Source organism: Balaenoptera musculus, chromosome 4, assembly GCF_009873245.2.
Source record: "Balaenoptera musculus isolate JJ_BM4_2016_0621 chromosome 4, mBalMus1.pri.v3, whole genome shotgun sequence".
NCBI classification, from domain to species: Eukaryota; Metazoa; Chordata; class Mammalia; order Artiodactyla; family Balaenopteridae; genus Balaenoptera; species Balaenoptera musculus.
In genome coordinates, this window is record NC_045788.1 from 141,191,944 (window position 1) to 141,208,278 (window position 16,335).

Consider the following 16,335-nt stretch of genomic DNA (forward strand, 5'->3'; position numbering starts at 1 on the left):
CGCACAGCCCCTCGATGCTGGTCTGAATTCCGAGCCGTGACAGAGCACTTTTGGTTACCATGCCCGCCACTACCGAAGCTTTGGAAACCGACGTGGAGGGCTTCCAGAAATCTAATGTTTTCATTCCCAAGTCTTCCATCACTAATTATATGAAATGACCAAGAACAAGTTTTGTTATTTTATAAAAATCTAAGTATTACTATGCTGATTATATTTCTCACAATTTTCATACAAAAAAGAGTTCTCAATGACCACAAATACCAAATATTTATTTTTATCAAGTGTCAGGATAACTTATTAAAGTTGAGGTTTATCATTTTTTATTGCTTAAGTATTCTAAGATCTTAATACTGCAAACTACTCCACTTCGTTCCGATACATTTTCGACTTACAAACACGGCTGAGATTTAACCAGAACTTAGGCGTCTTAAGAGAATCAAAAGAAGAAATACTTGAACAGTGTTTCACTAATTGCAAATCAGTAAAAACAAAAAAACCCAAACCACCTCAAGTAAAAGATTATACTGATACCATGGAATGAGGAACCATGCAAACGACCAAGAACAAATTTCAACAGTAATGAAGTCAAGTCATCCTGTGACTGTAAGGTTCAGGAGCACAAGGTTTTTTGGAGTTTTTCTAGGTTGAGTAAGGACACTGCTGATGAACATCAGTTTACCTCAAACTTATATTCAAGCATGACAGTTTGCAACCTTTATTACTCCTTTCGGAAAGACACTTTGTTCCTTATGACACAGTTCAGGACACAGGCTGAAATCTGGTGAGGGGCTCCGGTCTCCCAGGAGTGAGGCGGGCGGCCTTTTAGCTGTGGGTCTGCTCGTGGCTCCAGAGACTGAACGCCGTCTTGAATGTCCTATGGCAAAGCTTGCACATAAACTGTCTTTTAAACGTGATCGCGGAGAGGGGTGGCGCGTGGTAGAACAGCGTGTCTGACTCCCGGGCCGCGAAGAGCTTGTCGGCGCTGGGAGCCGGGTTCTCGGGCAAGCCCGTGGGGCTGTCGGGCTCCAGGGGCTGGATCTTGGGCAGCGGCGGGGGCAGAGGGGGCGGCGACGGAGAGCCGGTGGGGCCCGGGCCCACCTCGGGCTCCCGGTGCGCCGGGTCCTCGGCGGCCTGAGCCATGTGGGACTGGAAGTGACTCCAGAGCCGGAAGTTGGTGCGGAAAGCCTTGTTGCACACGTGGCAGATGAAGGGCTTCACGGAGCACAGCAGCTCCTGGTGCCGCTCCAGCTGCTTGGGCGCCGGGAAGGTCTTGCCGCACTTCTCGCACGGCCACAGGTCCTTGGGGGCGGCGCCGGGCTCGGGCACCTCCTCCTCGGGCCCCTCCGCCGGCTCCTCTTTGACCTGGACCTTCAACGGCCTGGAGAGGCTGAGGTCTTCGGGGAGGCAGGGCGAGTCTTCCGGGTCGAAGTTCACAGGCTCGGGGCCGTGGCCGCCCGCGGGGTCGTCTTCGGCGGCAGTGGTGGCGGCGGCGGCCGCGGCGGGGTCGACCCGGCCGGCTTCGGGCAGGGCCTGCGGCCGGGCCGGGCCGCTGGCCTCGCCGTTGAGGTCGGGCCGTGGCGGGGAGGCGCCCGCGGCCGGGGCCATGCTGTTCTGGTTGTGCACCTCCACCTGGTGCCGCCAGATGCTGAAGGCCGACTTGAAGGTGCGCATGCACTCCAGGCAGGTCAGCTTGCGGTACTCGCACTTGCCCTCGTGCTCGCGCTTGAGCTCGGGCGAGAAGAACCTGAGGCTGCAGTAGGGGCACACGGTGGCCGTGCGGCACAGGCGCTCGTGGCTCCCCTGCTCTAGAAGAGAAGAGAGCTTGGCGTTACAGAGGCGGCACAGGTAGAGCTCCGAGCCGCCGCCCGCCGGGCCCCCGGGCGCCGCGCGCTCCCTGGGCCTGGCGGCCCTGCCGGCCCCGAGGGCCTTCTCTCCCGGGTGCATCTTCACGTGCTGCTTGAGCTGGGAGAGGAAGCGGCAGGCCTTCCCGCAGGCCGTGCACACGTGCGCGCCTTTGGCCCGGGACCTCAGGCTCCTCTTGATGGCTTGCGCAGGGGAGCCGCCGGGGCCCTGGAAGCCGGGCCGGCCGCGCCGCAGCTTCAGGATCAGGGCCTTCTTAATCTCCCGCTCCCTCACGATGTCGATCAGCTTCCTCTGGAACTTCTCGTCCAGAACGGCGTGCGAGCTGGCGGCCGGCGACGGGTTCTTCACGATGCCGTGCTGCGTCTGGCAGTGCGTCCACACTTTGAAGTTGGTGTGAAAGCGCTTGTGACAGATGTCGCAGGCGTAGGGCTTCTCGGGGTTGTGGTACATGTTCACGTGCCGGTGAAGGCCGGCCGTGGATCTAAAGATCTTAAGGCAGTGTTTGCACTTAAATTTTTTGTTTGGTCTCGCTCCCTCCAACTCAGCGAATTCGGCCTTGCTCAAGCCAGAACCCGGGAAGTCGGCCTCGAGGAGAGGCGGGCCCGAGCGCTCCTCGCCGGGGTCTCCCGCGTCCGGCGAGCCCCGGCCCTCGGCCTTCGGCTGCTTGGCCGGCAGCCTCCTGTCCGCCTGGAACCGCCTCTTGGCCGGGAGTCGGCTCGCGTCTTGCCGGTCGTCGTCCGCCTGCGGGACCAGGTCCCTCGTGGCGGCCGCGGCGTCCCCCACGGTGACGCGGATGATGTCGCCGGGCTCCGGGGGGCTGCGCGGCTCGGCCTTGACCCGCACCTCGGGCCCGGGGGCCGCCCCCGGCCGCTCGGCCGGCTGAGAGGCGCTGAAGGAGCGGAGGCGGTGCGGCTGCGGGGCCGGGGCCCGGGCGTCGGGGGCCGCCGCCTCGCTCGCGTCCCTGGAGGACGGCCCCCGGGAGAAGGCGCCGAGCGCGCTGCCCGCCGCGTCGGCCGAGGCCGAGCAGGAGCCCTGCGGGGGCTGCAGGTCGGCGGCGGGCGCGAAGACGGGCACCTGGCTGTCCATGGACAGCGAGCGGCGGAGGAGGCTCTTGACGAGCGGGCCGCTCCTGTCCACGGCCTGGGCCCCGGGCGCCGGCCCCGCCGCCGGGATCACCAGCCCCAGCCTGGAGTAGTAGAGCAGGTTCCGGTCCTCGCCCGGCCCGCCGCCGCGGCCCGCCTCCTTCAGCAGGAAGGGCGTCTCCGGGGCGCCGCGCAGAGCCAGCACGGGCGGCCGCGGGCTCCGCAGCGCCAGCTCCACGGCCACGCCTCTGGGGAGCGCAGCGCTGGCGCCCGGCCTCTCGTCCGCGGCCGCCCGGTCCTGCGCGGGCTTCGAAGGCGGCGCCGCGGCCCGCTTGGCCAGGCCGCCTCGGCTCGGCTCCTCCGACGGCCCGGCGAGGCCCGCGGGGCCATCTTTCGGCCGACTCTTCTCGGCTGCCGCCACGTGGTGCGCTGGTTCCGTGGGGTTGGGGCCGGGGGCCTTACTGGCGTTGGCCTGGACCGCGATGCCGGGCGAGGGCCGGGGAGGGTGGCTCGGGTCGGCTGGATTCTGACTCACGGTTTTCCCCGGGGCTTCGTTTCTACTTTGACAAACGATGACGCTTCTCTTTTGAGAACTGTTCTCATCATCTTCTGCGAAGGGCTTCTTTCTGTTGGGACACGTTGGAAAGGGGGCCTGGGGCGTCTTAGAAGCGATGTTGGTCAGAAAGGAGATGCCCAGGCTGTAGCCTAGTTCCTGCACAGCAGCAAGGCTGCCTTTCTCCACAAATAAAGACGAAGAATAGATGTAGTTCAGCACATTGTCGAAAGCATCTGGCTCACAAAAGTCCAGCTGGAACACAGTCTGTGACTCGTTCTCCTGATTTGTGAATAAGCTCTGGAAGTACTCACTGCTGGCAGCCAGGACATTCTTATGCGCGCGGAACTTCTGGTCCCCCACGATCAGGAGCACGTCGCACAGCTGCCCTTTGAGGCGCTCCTCGTTGAGGGCGCTCAGGAGAGAGATGGCGTGGGCTGGGTTGATGTAATGCAGCAGCCCCTCCATGCTCAGGCTTACCTGAAAGACAAATGTGCGATCACCGTGAACAGGGCGGTGAGAAGCTCCCCCAGATGAGGGCTCCTCAAGGGCCCGGAACGTCAGCTGTCTTCTCACAGGTGCCAATGCTTAGCGGACTGTGGCCCAACAAGAGGTTTCTGGATGAACAATCTTACTTAAATAACAAGGAGAATATACAAAAAAAGTCTCATGGCTTAAGTAGGTCATCAATCATTAAAACTGAAGAATTTTAAGAACTAAGGTCTGTAACAGGCATTTCCATACCAGCAAAAAGGCAGCTACAACTTGGCAGGTACGTTGAGAAGCAATATTTGAAAACAAGGTTTATTATCCATATTTAGGGCCCACATCCGTTTGAGGCTTAATTCTATTCCTTATTGGCTCAGAGAGTAAGTATGAAGTACCAAACCCCACAGAGTCCGTAATTCTGAAAGGAAAGCAGTTTTATTACTGGATATGATTAAACACAATGTGAATTAACAATAGGCTGTAAAGTAGAGGTCTCAAAAATAGGTGAGAATTTGGAAAGAGGAAAATCATTTGCAAATTACTATTGCATCAAAGTGTTTAGCAAAGGTTAGAAATATTAAAGAATAAAAAAGTTTGTTTTCTTTCTTATGCTAAACACCTTGCAATCCGAATACTATTTTCTTACCAAATTACACTTTCAACAATAGCACAGTAGAAGCTTTAGCCTGGATCTAAACTTAATTATACTAATTCTAAACTAAGGGGTTTGACTTGAGATTTCACTGAAACTCTCTTCAAATCTAAAGGTGAGATCTAAAGGCCTCCTGGGGGGCTGGTGGCGGGGGTGGGTGTCTGCCGAGAGGCTGGGGTTGAGATCCTCCCTAGTGGTCCCCTAGCATCTCAGATTAGCAGGTCCCTCACGTGAGACGGGTAACAACTGTGCCCTCCTTTAGGGCTGCTGCGAAAATTACATGAGCCTGTATGTCATACCTAGTAAGGACTTGACAAATGTGCAATTAATTTTCAGAAACTGCAGGGTTAATAGATATTTAATTCAGCATAAAAGGGTGCAGATTAACCCTCTGACGAAGATGAAGCCATTTCACACAGAGAGGACACCTGACTCTCCAAATCTGACACTTCCCTCAGGCTGCTGCTACGGTAATGTCTCATCTCTCTGGGTTGGTTTTATAATGCCATCTTGTTCTTTAAAATAGTTATGACATTTATTTTTTAATATAAGATGGATTCAGAGTAACCAAGACTATTTGGACAGTTTTATCATTCCCTAGAGGGTGAGCTAGAGATACACCAAACACGGTACCCGCACGTTTGCAGGTTCTCCTCGGGCTTCAAAGGACCAGGCTTTGCTGGTCAACCAGCCTCTGCGCTCTTCAGGAGAATCTGCAGGGAAGAGTTTCCCAGGCCACCACCTGGAGTGACCAAGCGTGATCCCCGGTCTTCTTCACCACTGATCTGGCTCCTGTTGAGGTACTGACTCCACTTGACTGACCTGGAGATGTGACTTTGCTTCCAGAGACGACGCCTGGAGCCCGTCCACAGACAACTGCCTTGGTCAGCTTGCACCGAGCTGCGGTTCACTCTTGCCTGGCATCGTTTCACCTCGATGGTGAGTGCTTGAGAAGGAGATTTTCCCTTCCTTTTTTTTGACTAGCCATTTAAATTTCTCCCTTAATCCTACTATACTGTCTTTGTAATCACACATCTATTTATGTGCAAAGAAACCCCTGTCATCATTTACAGAGTTCAGCAGAGAAAAAAATAAGCTTATAATGCCACACTCATAACTCAGCCGTGTTCTGAACACTATTTTTAGTGCAATTAATTTTTGAGACAGCTAGTTCAGATGTTGCCACAGGGAAAAGCAGCAGATGCAGAATCAAAAGCTTGGACGAGTACTTTTCAAAAGGGTTTCTTAAAATCAATTTAGTGGTCTGAAGTGAACAACTGAAAAAAATGACTAGGGCAGAGTAGAAAAGTCCGAATGTCTCAAATGTAGTAAGGCTGACTACGATCTTGTGAAACTTTCACAAGTTATATGCACACATTTCCACACATGTAAGCGGGCACTGGGGTGAGATGTACAGTGGTCCCTCAGTATCTGCAGGGGATTGGTTCCAGGACCCCTGCGGATACCAAAATCCACAGATGCTCAAGTCCCTTATATAAAATGGTGTAGTATCTGCCTATAACCTATGCACATCCTCCCATATACTTTAAATCTTCTCTAGATTACCTGTGGGTCAGAGTTAAGACAGTTTGAAGGTCAGTGCTCTAACCTAATCAACCTCTCTGAGCCTCAGTTTTCCCCACCGTAAAGTAGGGATAATAATGTTACTGTGAGAATCAGAAAAGAAAACCATAATCGCTACCATTTGTTCAGCACCTATAACACACTACAAATTTTACCAGAACTTCACGACATTCCCCTATTCACTCACTCAACAAAGTGACATTTCAGAAGGCTTGACGGACGCAAGGATGAGCCATGAGGATCACTGAGGGAAGAGCAAGCATATAGGCACAGGGAAGAGACGAGGTAAGAGCAGGGCTGGCGCAGAGCTGAAGCAGCCGTGGACGACGACACTGAAGGAGCCTGAGGAGACACTCTGCAGGGCTGGGGGGACCGCTGGAAGGACTGCACTTTTTACCAGGGCAGCTGTTGGAAGAGTCTGAGAAGAGGAATGACGACAACCTGAATTTTGTTTCAGAAAGATTCCTCTGGCTATGTTGCAAAGAATGGACCATGGGAGAGGGTGTAAGCTGGGAAGTCAGCTAGGAGTCCACCGCACTGATGCAGGCGAGACAGGACAGTGCCCGGGGCAGCGGGGCAGCGGGGCAGCGGTGGAGGTAAAGACAGCCATTAGGGTTTCTGATGGACGGACTGCAGAGGGAAAGAAGGTGAGGCGTTAAGGGTGTCTCCAAGGTTTCTGCCAGAACTGGAAGGATGTCTTTCCTTGAGATGAAGCTTGAAAAATTGGTTCAGAGTTTTTTCAGGAATTCAGTTTAGATATTCTAAATGTGAGCAGGGACCTGGTCATTAATGTACCCTTCATGGGCATCCTTTCCTGCTTCACTTCCCCTGCAACCTTTCCTGTGCTTCCTGGGATCACTTCCCAAATAAACATCTACACTTGAATCCTTGTCTCAGGGTCTGCTTTTGGGGGAACCCCAACTAAGAAACCAAGGGACTGCGTGAGGACTAAACCGAGTGAGATTTTCTACATCCCTGGACGTGAAGCAACGCTAATGCACATACCATCTGCCCCCTATTCCTACAGGCCAAAAAACCCGCATTTTCTCACATTTCATTGTTCGGAAAAGTTTCCTTCTTTTTCTTCCTTCAAATTATCGTGACCTCTATTTTTGTTCTAAGTAACTGCTTCTAATCCCTAAACCACAGGCTTCCATACATTTTGAACGAAACAGGAAATTAGGGAAAAATAAGTCACAGAGTTGAGTTGTAAGAGGAACAGCCACTGTCCCTGAAAAGTATTTGGAATTTAAAACTATTCATTTGACCCTAGCCTTAATTTATAGTCATCAACGAGAGCACCTGCTTGAAAAGTGGCTAAGCATGTCCAAATTCCTGATAACCAGTGCAGAACAGCTCCAGGTATTGATTTTTCCATACCATTCCCTAGACACCGATCGGGCACGAACAGCAGCTAACATCTGAGCGCTTACTCTGCCACGTAGCACTGTGAACAGTTTTCAGGCTTTAACTCAATATTTACACCAACCCTAGGAGGTAGTACCATCATTATCCCCATTTTACAGTTGAGAAAGCTGAGGCACACAGGGTTAAGGCTATGTGCCTGAGGCTCAAGTTTGCACAGATGATAAGGAGCAGAGCAGAACGCACACCAGCTGACTTGGCTCTGGAGGCCATGCTCTTCACCTGCACACCATACCAACCTCTAGTTTCCTCTTTTAATTCCCACATAAACATCTGAGCTGGGCACTGCCATCATCCCTGTTTTACAAATGAGGAAACCGAGGCATCGAGAGGTCAGGTAGTGTGGCTAAGGTCACCCAGTCAGTTAACAGTGGGGCTGGGAGTCGGGCCCCAGAGCCTGGATTCTTGGTCATCACGTTACACACTTCTCATGGTCGGGCACCGGTCTAGTATGTGCTAGAACTGGCCAGACAGGGAGGGTGGCAGTCTGACAAGCATGGTCCTGCCTTACGGCTCTTAGTCTTGCGTGGGAACAGGACAAGTCAATCCACCACACACTCCGGTGTGCTAAGCACCAGGAGGCAGGGTGCAGAGGTACAGATGGAGTACAGGTGATGGCACTGGATCCAGGTGAGCGGAAGGTCAGGGAAGGGATTCTACAAAAGAAGTTTCCTGAACAGGCAGGAGTCAGAAAATATGGGAGTCAGGAAGGAAGCGTGAAGGACATTTCAAGGACAGGAGCAGTGTGTCCAGTACACAGGGCCAAGACCAAGTGCCTGGCTGGAGCAAAAGACACATGGAGGGGAGGGCGGGTCAGATGAGGCGGGGGAGGGGGTGGAGGCATGAGGCCCTGGGAGCAAAATTAAGGCCCCCCAAGGGTCATCGGAGGACAGTGACCTCTCCCATCCTCTTCAGGAGCCTAGGACAAGGTCTCTAGGTGTAAAAAGCCCTTGCTTTTACCTTTTAATTCAATCATCAAAGCTTAACAATGGCCCCTTTCCTGGTCTAGCTGCAAACAATTAACATTTTGGACTTTTGTGTTTTAATGACACAGTAGGTATATTTATTGAGCTCCACAACTTCATTAAAAATATAAAATGCTACACTAAGAACGCAGGCAAAAACGGGGGTAAGAATCACGACTGCTGCGTGTCATGAGATAATCCAGAAAACGCTTTGTAGCTGGTGGATGTGCAGACTGAACGCTCAAAGCCGCCTGCTTTTCTGCTCTTCAGCCTCAGGCGAGGCCAGCTTTGGTGCTGGAGGTACCTTCTCCTCCATCAATCTGCTGGGTCATCAAACTCCAATCTCTCGTGGCCGCTCAGGACCTCTGACTCACAGAGGACAGCGCATGCCGGGCCTGCAGGCTCTGGCGTGGACGCGCGCGCTGCCGCTGCGCCCCCGGCCCCTCCTGCCCACCGCTCATCTCCACGAGCCTCCAGCGCCCGAGCTCCCGCCACCACTTCAGTCACGGGGGAGACCTTGGTGCTCTTACAAGAAAAGTGGGTGAAACATGGAAGAAAAGGCCCCTTTGCCACAGAAAAAGCTGGGAGGAAATCCCCCAGGAAAACCAGCTCCTGAAGTGGGGCGGGCTTGCTTACCACTTGGATCCCTGCACACAAATATCTTCCCAAACTCTGCCGAAATTGTTTCTATTTCATGTTGTTTCCTGATATTTCAAAATGAGAGAATCTTTACAGTTCACAATTCACGGCCGTCACTATAGCTCCACGGGAAAGACTTTCAAATTAGTCTGCTTGTCTCAAATCCTGGCTTTGCCACCTGTTAGGTATGTAACCTTGTAAAGATCACTCAACCTGAGTACACGTTTCCTCAACCTGTTCAATGGGGCTAACACTGCCCACCACACAGGATTCTTACGAAGAACAAAAGACGCCGTATGTGTGCAAGCTCCTGGTACATATAGTGTTTCCCGTCTGCGCGCAGGCACTTTCCTTCCTCTTCTTCCTTTCCTGAACGTTTCCATGGTAGGACAGACATGTAAGACTAAATATAACGAAGCATACAAAAAGTGCTGCGAATTCTGTTTACAGGAAGCAGTTAATTTGGCCGAGGGGTGGGAGGGTCGATGAGTGAACAGTGGGGACCTGAGGGAAGATGGGGGACTCATTGCTTACCAGACAATTATAATGATATCAATACTACAGGTTCCACTCTTCACCATTCTACTGTAGATACTTTCCAGAAACATGTATCTAATAGTGCCAGAGCTTAAAATCTCCAGAAGCCCCTGGCTTGAATGAAGTTCCAATTCCCTAGAATGGCTACGGAGCACTTCACAACTGGATTCCAGAAAACTATTTCATACCACCACCTCAAAGTCCTCAAGTGCCGAGTGCTAAGAGGGGCAGGGAATTCATATCTTAATATAACGTAATTCAATGCAAATAATTCCCTCTTTATACCAACTGTAGGAAGTTGAGATTTTTAAGGAGATGGAGGAAAGGTAGGCAATTCTGGACCATAGAACATTCCGGGGATATAAACAGAAGCAAAGCAGAACTAGACACTTGGATAAAAGGACACCAGGAGGGGAACAATGGGCGCAGAAGGGGAGATGAGAAGGGACCAAAATAACCTCACCAGCTTTCGAGTTTTGGAGACGAACACTCAGACTGGTATCAGAGCTAAGGTACATTGTAAATCAAACTTGCTCCAAGACCAGCCCACAAAACCCTTACCACCAGATCTATAGGAGAATCTCTCTTTAATACAAACATTAATGTGAAACTGAACTCTGGGCACACAATCCTTTGGAATGCTGGAGATTGCTTATATAGCCCTAACCATGACACTGGGAGAAAGAAGGAATGCGTAGAACACAAAGCAAACACGTAGTTAGAAAAACAAAGCATCTACGTTTGGCTTCGGAATATAAACACACACCCCGCTCACCCCCAGACCCTCACCTCTGGGTCTAGCCTGACTCTCTCCGTTTGATTTTACTATGAGATGGTGGCAGGCAGGCGGCTCTGAGTTTACGCCTCATCACGGCTCACTTGGCGACAACGCAGATGTCCAGACGTCCTCGAAAGCGCCTGGGAGTTCAAAGCCAGCCTCGCCGACCTGACCCTTCAAGGGCAGCGATGTCACCCCTGGGACCCCATCTCGCCACAGGCTTAGTGTCCCCCGAGGAGGGCTGTTCTGGTCTAGGGTGCGCGCGCCGCCCCACCCAGCAGAGCGCACCCCGGTTCACAGAGCTGCCTCCTGTTGTGCCGCTCCCGCCGAAGCACCCGGTCCCGAGGAGTCTGAGGCGCTGCGCCCCCCTCGCTCAGGACCGGGCGCACAACCAATGCCCAGCCCGTTAGGAACTTTCTCCTTTGGAATACGGGCTGAGAGCAACAAAGGCAGCGACTAGCGGAGCTGGTTCATCTCAGCCCTGGCCTCAGGGTGCAGCCGGCAGCGCCCGCCACACAGGCTCCTGCAGTTACCTTGGTTTCTGTCCTTCCCGGCCCAATTCTCTGTCTTCCCTTCAATGTCAAGAGCACCCCTCTCTCTACCTTTAAATTTCTTTTTCTGTTCAAGCTGGCCTGGCAGTTTCTGCTCTTGTCATTAAAGGACCCTGACTAATAAGATTTCCAAGTGGTATTCGTCCTTCCCGTCATGCCCTCCAAATCCATCTTGACTGAGCTTCCGAAAAAAACCTTTGGTCATTAACTGGACGCACACATTAAGTATTACTGTTATGAATTCAACTTCTTTACTGAGCCCCTATCATGTGCAAGGCACAATTAGACACACGTGAAATACAGGGTCGCACAGAACAGACAAGGCCCCCACTTTCCATCGGGGAAAATCAGACGATGAACAGGGAAACAAGTAAAAAAAGATAACTTTGGACTGTGCTAAGAGCTACAGTGGAAATAAATAGGGAGCTATGACTGGGGGGAGGTAACCAGGGTTTGGAGGGGATGGTCGGGAAATGCCTCAATGTGACAGTTTAGCTGAGACCTAAGACCTGAGTAAAAAGACATAAAATGATAAAAACGAAGGTTCTCCATTAGGTTAAAATGCAAAAACTTTAAAAACATGGACTTCAAGGCTCTGTAAATCTGGTTTCAAACTACTTTTTAAATTTTCTTTCCTTTAGTTATCGCCTCGTGATAACTTCCTGCTTCAGATACTTTGTCTCTGAGACACCACCCGCAGGTCTTGCTGCTTCTGTCACCCAATCTGCAATGTCCCAGATCCCCCCTAACCCCGCCCCCAACACCACTCAGCTGAATGTTACTCACCCTTCAAAGCTCAGCTCGAGGCCATTTCCTCCATTAAGCCTTCAGTCATGGGCTGGACTGTCCCCTGCGATTCCTAGGTCGAAGTCCTAACCCCCAGCACCTCAGAATGTAAGCGTATGTGGAGACAGGGTCTTCTAAGAGACCGTAGGTTGTAATGAGGCCTTAAGGGTGGGCCCTAATCCAACGTGACTGGTGTTCCTGTAAGAGGTGGAGATAAGGACACAGACACAGAGAGGAACCATGTGAAGACAGAGAAGACGACCGCCCACAAGCTGAAGGCTGGGGAGAAATCAAGCCTGCCAGAGCCTTCATCTTGGACGTCTAGGCTCCAGAACTGTGGGAAATACATTTCTGGTGTTCAGGGCCCCCAGTCTGTGGTGCTCTGTTACGGCAGCCCCAGCTAACTAATGTACACACCTTCCTTGACCACTGCAGTTTATAATGAGCAAACGCCTTTCAACTGCAGCATTACAGAGGGACACCATTTACGCAGTGTTTACTCAGTGCCGTATACTCTAAGTTGTCTGTCTCCCCGGCAGAAATGTAAGCTATTTAAGGACTAGAAATCTATTTAATGTCTTTTGACACTCTTCGCAATGCCCAACGTGGTATCTCACACAACAATAATATCTGTTGATTTTTCTGTACTCTGACACTCTGATTAGATGAGGAGTGGAAACCGTGCCTTTTATTTGTTTTCCTAACGCAGAGCTGGTCCCACCAGTACCCTTCAGAATACTATATTGATTCTTCCATTCCTCCCTAGATAAAATGCAAACTCTACAGACTGGCACGCAGGAGTCTTCATATTCTGATCACAATTCATCTCTCCAGCCTTACTGGGCAGCATGAGGGTCGGCATCTACCCTACAAACCTGCACACCCAATTTCCACCGACTATCTTTCTTACCTTTCCTTTACTTGGCTAACCTCTACAGAAAGATCCAGCTCAAACGTCACCATCTCTACAAAGCTCTAGTGATGTGCTCCTGGCCAGCAGCTCAGCCATCTAAGCTACCACAATACTTCGTCTCCTCTGCAATAACACAACTATGTTGAATGATCTGCCTTTATATCTACCCTCTCGTGAGAGTCCTTAAAAGGAAGAACCCTTGTTGTCAGCTGTGTATTCCTAATGCCTAGTGCAGGCCCAGCAGGTGCCTACTGGCCAAAGAGAGAAACCATCACTAAGGCTCGAGGCCTGGGCGGGCTCATCTCTGCTGCTCCAGCATCCGGCACAGAGAGCAGCGCGCGGCAGCGGTCTTCGCTTTGTGTGTGAGCGCCTGTGGCCTTAGCTCCTACCGGCCGATGACTCCCAACTCTGCATCCCTGCTGAGGCTTCTCAGGACTCGTCCACCACAGGGCAGCCCTCTTGTCCAGGATGGCACCTAGGACCCTGCCTTCCCACATCTGCCCGTCCCCACATATTCCCTGTTTAGTTCGGTGTGCTGCCAGCCAGCGGGTCTCCCAGACTGGAAACCTCTTCTCTTTCCTTTCTAGCCAGTGACCAGCCCCTGTCAAGCCTTGCTCGTGATCAGCTCTAGCGTCTGCTCTCCTCATCCCCACCGGCTTTGGTTCCTCCAGTCATCGCCCCTCACCCAGAGACCCTCTCAGTACCTCGGCCCCTCTTTTGTTACACACCTAACATGCCCTGCCATGAACACCGTCAGGTTCCTCAGGGGCGGGGGTCATATCCTTTCCAACTTTTATTTCCAGAGAATGAAGCACACTCTACACCGAACAGTGTAAAAAGGAAGAATAAATTAGATGCAACGTTATTTTTAAGTGAACCAATGCCCCCCATTGTCTACTTTCTTTTTACCATCGATATTTACTGGTACTCATATTTAAACGTCATGACTATTAGTCATTACGGTGGATGAAGGATTTACTCCAAGCACCAGCGGGTAAAAGTTTTCAAAAGCAACTGTCAACGAGAAACCTTTCTGACACGGATTAACCCACTTTCTTCCGAACAAGGAATCAGACCACAACGCAGGCTCCCCATGGATGACGCAGGGTCACCGCTGTCAACAGTCCTGGACGCTGCGGAATACCTGGCGCCGCCAGATGCCAGGCGTGAGCGGGGCTGGTGGCTCCGGCCCTAAGACCCCAGGGCGCTGTGCACTGCGCGGGCTCCGGTCACCGCTTCCCCCACCTCCCACTGCCAGGCCGCCCCGCTGGAGAACCTGTCTCTACGGTCACCCCTCTAAACCGTGCTGCCGAAGCGGCGTCCTCCAGAACCGCGCGGCGCTGCGGTCGGAGCGTGCAGCAACCGGGGTGGAGGGCCAGGACCGAGGGGCGCTCCCGCGGTCACAGCCATGCTCTCCCGTACAGGGCCCAGTGAACGCGCGACAGGTAAGCGGTCTGGGCGAGAAGAGAAAAGATCTCGGGGAGTCCGGCCAGCAGAGGTCTCTGGGCGGGGGTCTCCAGCGCGGCCGGTCGGCAACCTACGCCTCCGGCCGCAGGTTTCGGACGGGGGCTTTCCCGAGCGGCGGGGGAGGCCCTCCGCATTCCAGCAGAGACGCTCGGGGACAGCGCTGGAGAATCGGGGAGACGGGTCCTCCCGGGGGTCTGCGGGGGGCCGGCCAGGAGGCGAGGCGGGGCGGGGCAAGCAGTCCACTCGGGTCATCGGTTGGATGCGCCGGCGGCCGCCAGGCGGGGCTCGAGGGCCGGTGGGGCGGGGGCGCGGGCCGCGGCAGGTGCGGGGGTCCCCCCGCCCCGCAGCTTCCGCGTACGCCCGCGCGCCCCGGCAGACACCGGCCGGCCTCCACGGCTGACGGGATGGAGCACGCGCCCGCGGCCGGAAGGCGCCCCAACCGCCCGGCGCAGGAGCGCCGGGCCCGGCGAGGGAAGCCCAGTGAGGGACGGAGCGTGCGCAGTGGCGAGGGCGAGGCCAAGTGCGGGCAAGGAGCATGCGCAGTGTGAAGGCACAACGGGCTACGTGGGAGCCCGGGGCATGCTCGGTGAGCGCCGGGCCCGGCGCACGCGCAGAAGCGCTCCGAGCCCGCAACCCGCCGGCGGAGAGAAAAAGGAGGAGAGAAATCACCTCAGAGTTACGTCAGGAAAGGCCGCGTTTTGCGGGGAGGCTGTGGCCTCCCACGGGCCCCGCAGTTCTCCTAGGGCCAGGGGCCTGACAGTTACTCACCGGTCTTCAGCCCCGAGGCAGACGCCAGGCCCCTTCCCGCTCACACTCGGCTCGCGCGCGCCGCAGCCGCCGCTGCCGCTGTGATTCCATCCATCTTGAATTTGACGTCATCCCACACCAGGGATGAGGTCATCGCAGGCAGCGCTCGTCACGTGCGCGGCGCTGTGATTGGCCGCTAGGCGCCGGGGGGCGGGGCGAGGGAGGTGCGCGGCGCGGGGGGCCGGACGAGGGCGGGCCCGATGGCAGCCGGCTCGCCGCCACCGCCGCCGGGTCCTCCCGCGCGCGCCTTCCGCCCGGTGTTCCTCCTCCCGAGCCGCACGCGCCCGCGTCCTTCCCCGGCCCGAGGCGGGGCGCGCGTCCCCCGTGGGCCGCCCTGAGGGGAGGCGGCAGCGGCTGGAGGGGCGCGGATCGCGGTGGCGCGGATCGCGCTCTGCCCGGCGGTCCCGGTGGGCTTGGCGCCGCGGGGACACGCGCCGGTGGGCTCGCCGGGTGGTGCCCCTTCCCGGCCCGGCGCGCTGCGGCGGCGCCTCCGCTCGGCCCTCGGAGGACTGTTCTCCGACGGCAGCCCCTTGGTGCCCGGGTCCAGGTGCATCTCGGCGGCGCGGACGCCTCTCGGCGGGCGTGGAGGCGCGCGGCGCGCGGCGTGCGACCTGCCGAGAACCGACCTGGGCGCTAACGTTTCCTCCCAGCTGGGCGGTCCGATCGCTGGGGACCGCTCGGTGCTGACTTGGGGTGGACGGGCCTCCAGGTTCACCCCGCCTGAGCAGATGGGGGTGGCAGCTCTGCTCTTCAGCCTCGCGTGGCATCCACTTGTCAGCTGCGTGTTCACAGACGAAAACCTTCACTTTTAATAGGCATTGGCTTAAGCGATCGCTAGGCAACTAACTTATTTTCTCTAATATCAATTCTCAATTGCTGTCTCCTAGACTGTCGTTTTCTTGCATGAGTATTACAAGCCCATTAATTAGAAAACTCACTTCTCTCTCATTCAAAACCAGAAAATTAGTGTAACAGAAATGCCAAACTGTAAACACTAACTCTACAGAAAGGCTCTGTTAGGCAAGGTAAACAAAACAGATTAGATTGGAATGGAGAGGAGACTGCGTGTTTTTCTCTTTTTTTGTTTTTTGGCCGGGGTGCATGGAGGATCTTAGTCCCCCGACCAGGGATGGAACCGGTGCCCCCTGCAGTGGAAGCGCAGAGTCCTAACCACTGGACCGCCAGGGAATTCCCGGGACTGCCAGGGCATTCCCGAGACTGCCTTTTAAAGTGATACTTTTTAG

At 54.4% G+C, this 16,335-nt stretch overlaps 1 protein-coding gene across 7 annotated transcripts; it reads right to left on the minus strand.

Moving 5' to 3' along the window:
* Window positions 1–248: 248 nt before the first annotated feature.
* Window positions 249–15,158, minus strand: ZBTB21 (zinc finger and BTB domain containing 21). Of its 7 annotated transcripts, none has more exons than XM_036850597.1 (4): window positions 15,053–15,158; window positions 13,546–13,635; window positions 11,905–12,102; window positions 249–3,978 (listed from the first exon to the last, which is right to left on the minus strand). In XM_036850597.1, the coding sequence occupies exon 4, from the start codon at window positions 3,964–3,966 to the stop codon at window positions 823–825; it is 3,144 nt and encodes a 1,047-aa protein (XP_036706492.1). In that variant the 5' UTR covers window positions 3,967–3,978; window positions 11,905–12,102; window positions 13,546–13,635; window positions 15,053–15,158; the 3' UTR covers window positions 249–822. The 7 variants fall into 7 exon arrangements, 6 of the variants coding, with proteins under 6 accessions (XP_036706492.1, XP_036706493.1, XP_036706497.1 ...); XM_036850598.1 differs by having other exon boundaries at window positions 14,954–15,143; XM_036850602.1 differs by lacking the exon at window positions 15,053–15,158 and having other exon boundaries at window positions 249–2,706; window positions 3,151–3,978; window positions 13,546–13,682.
* Window positions 15,159–16,335: the final 1,177 nt, after the last annotated feature.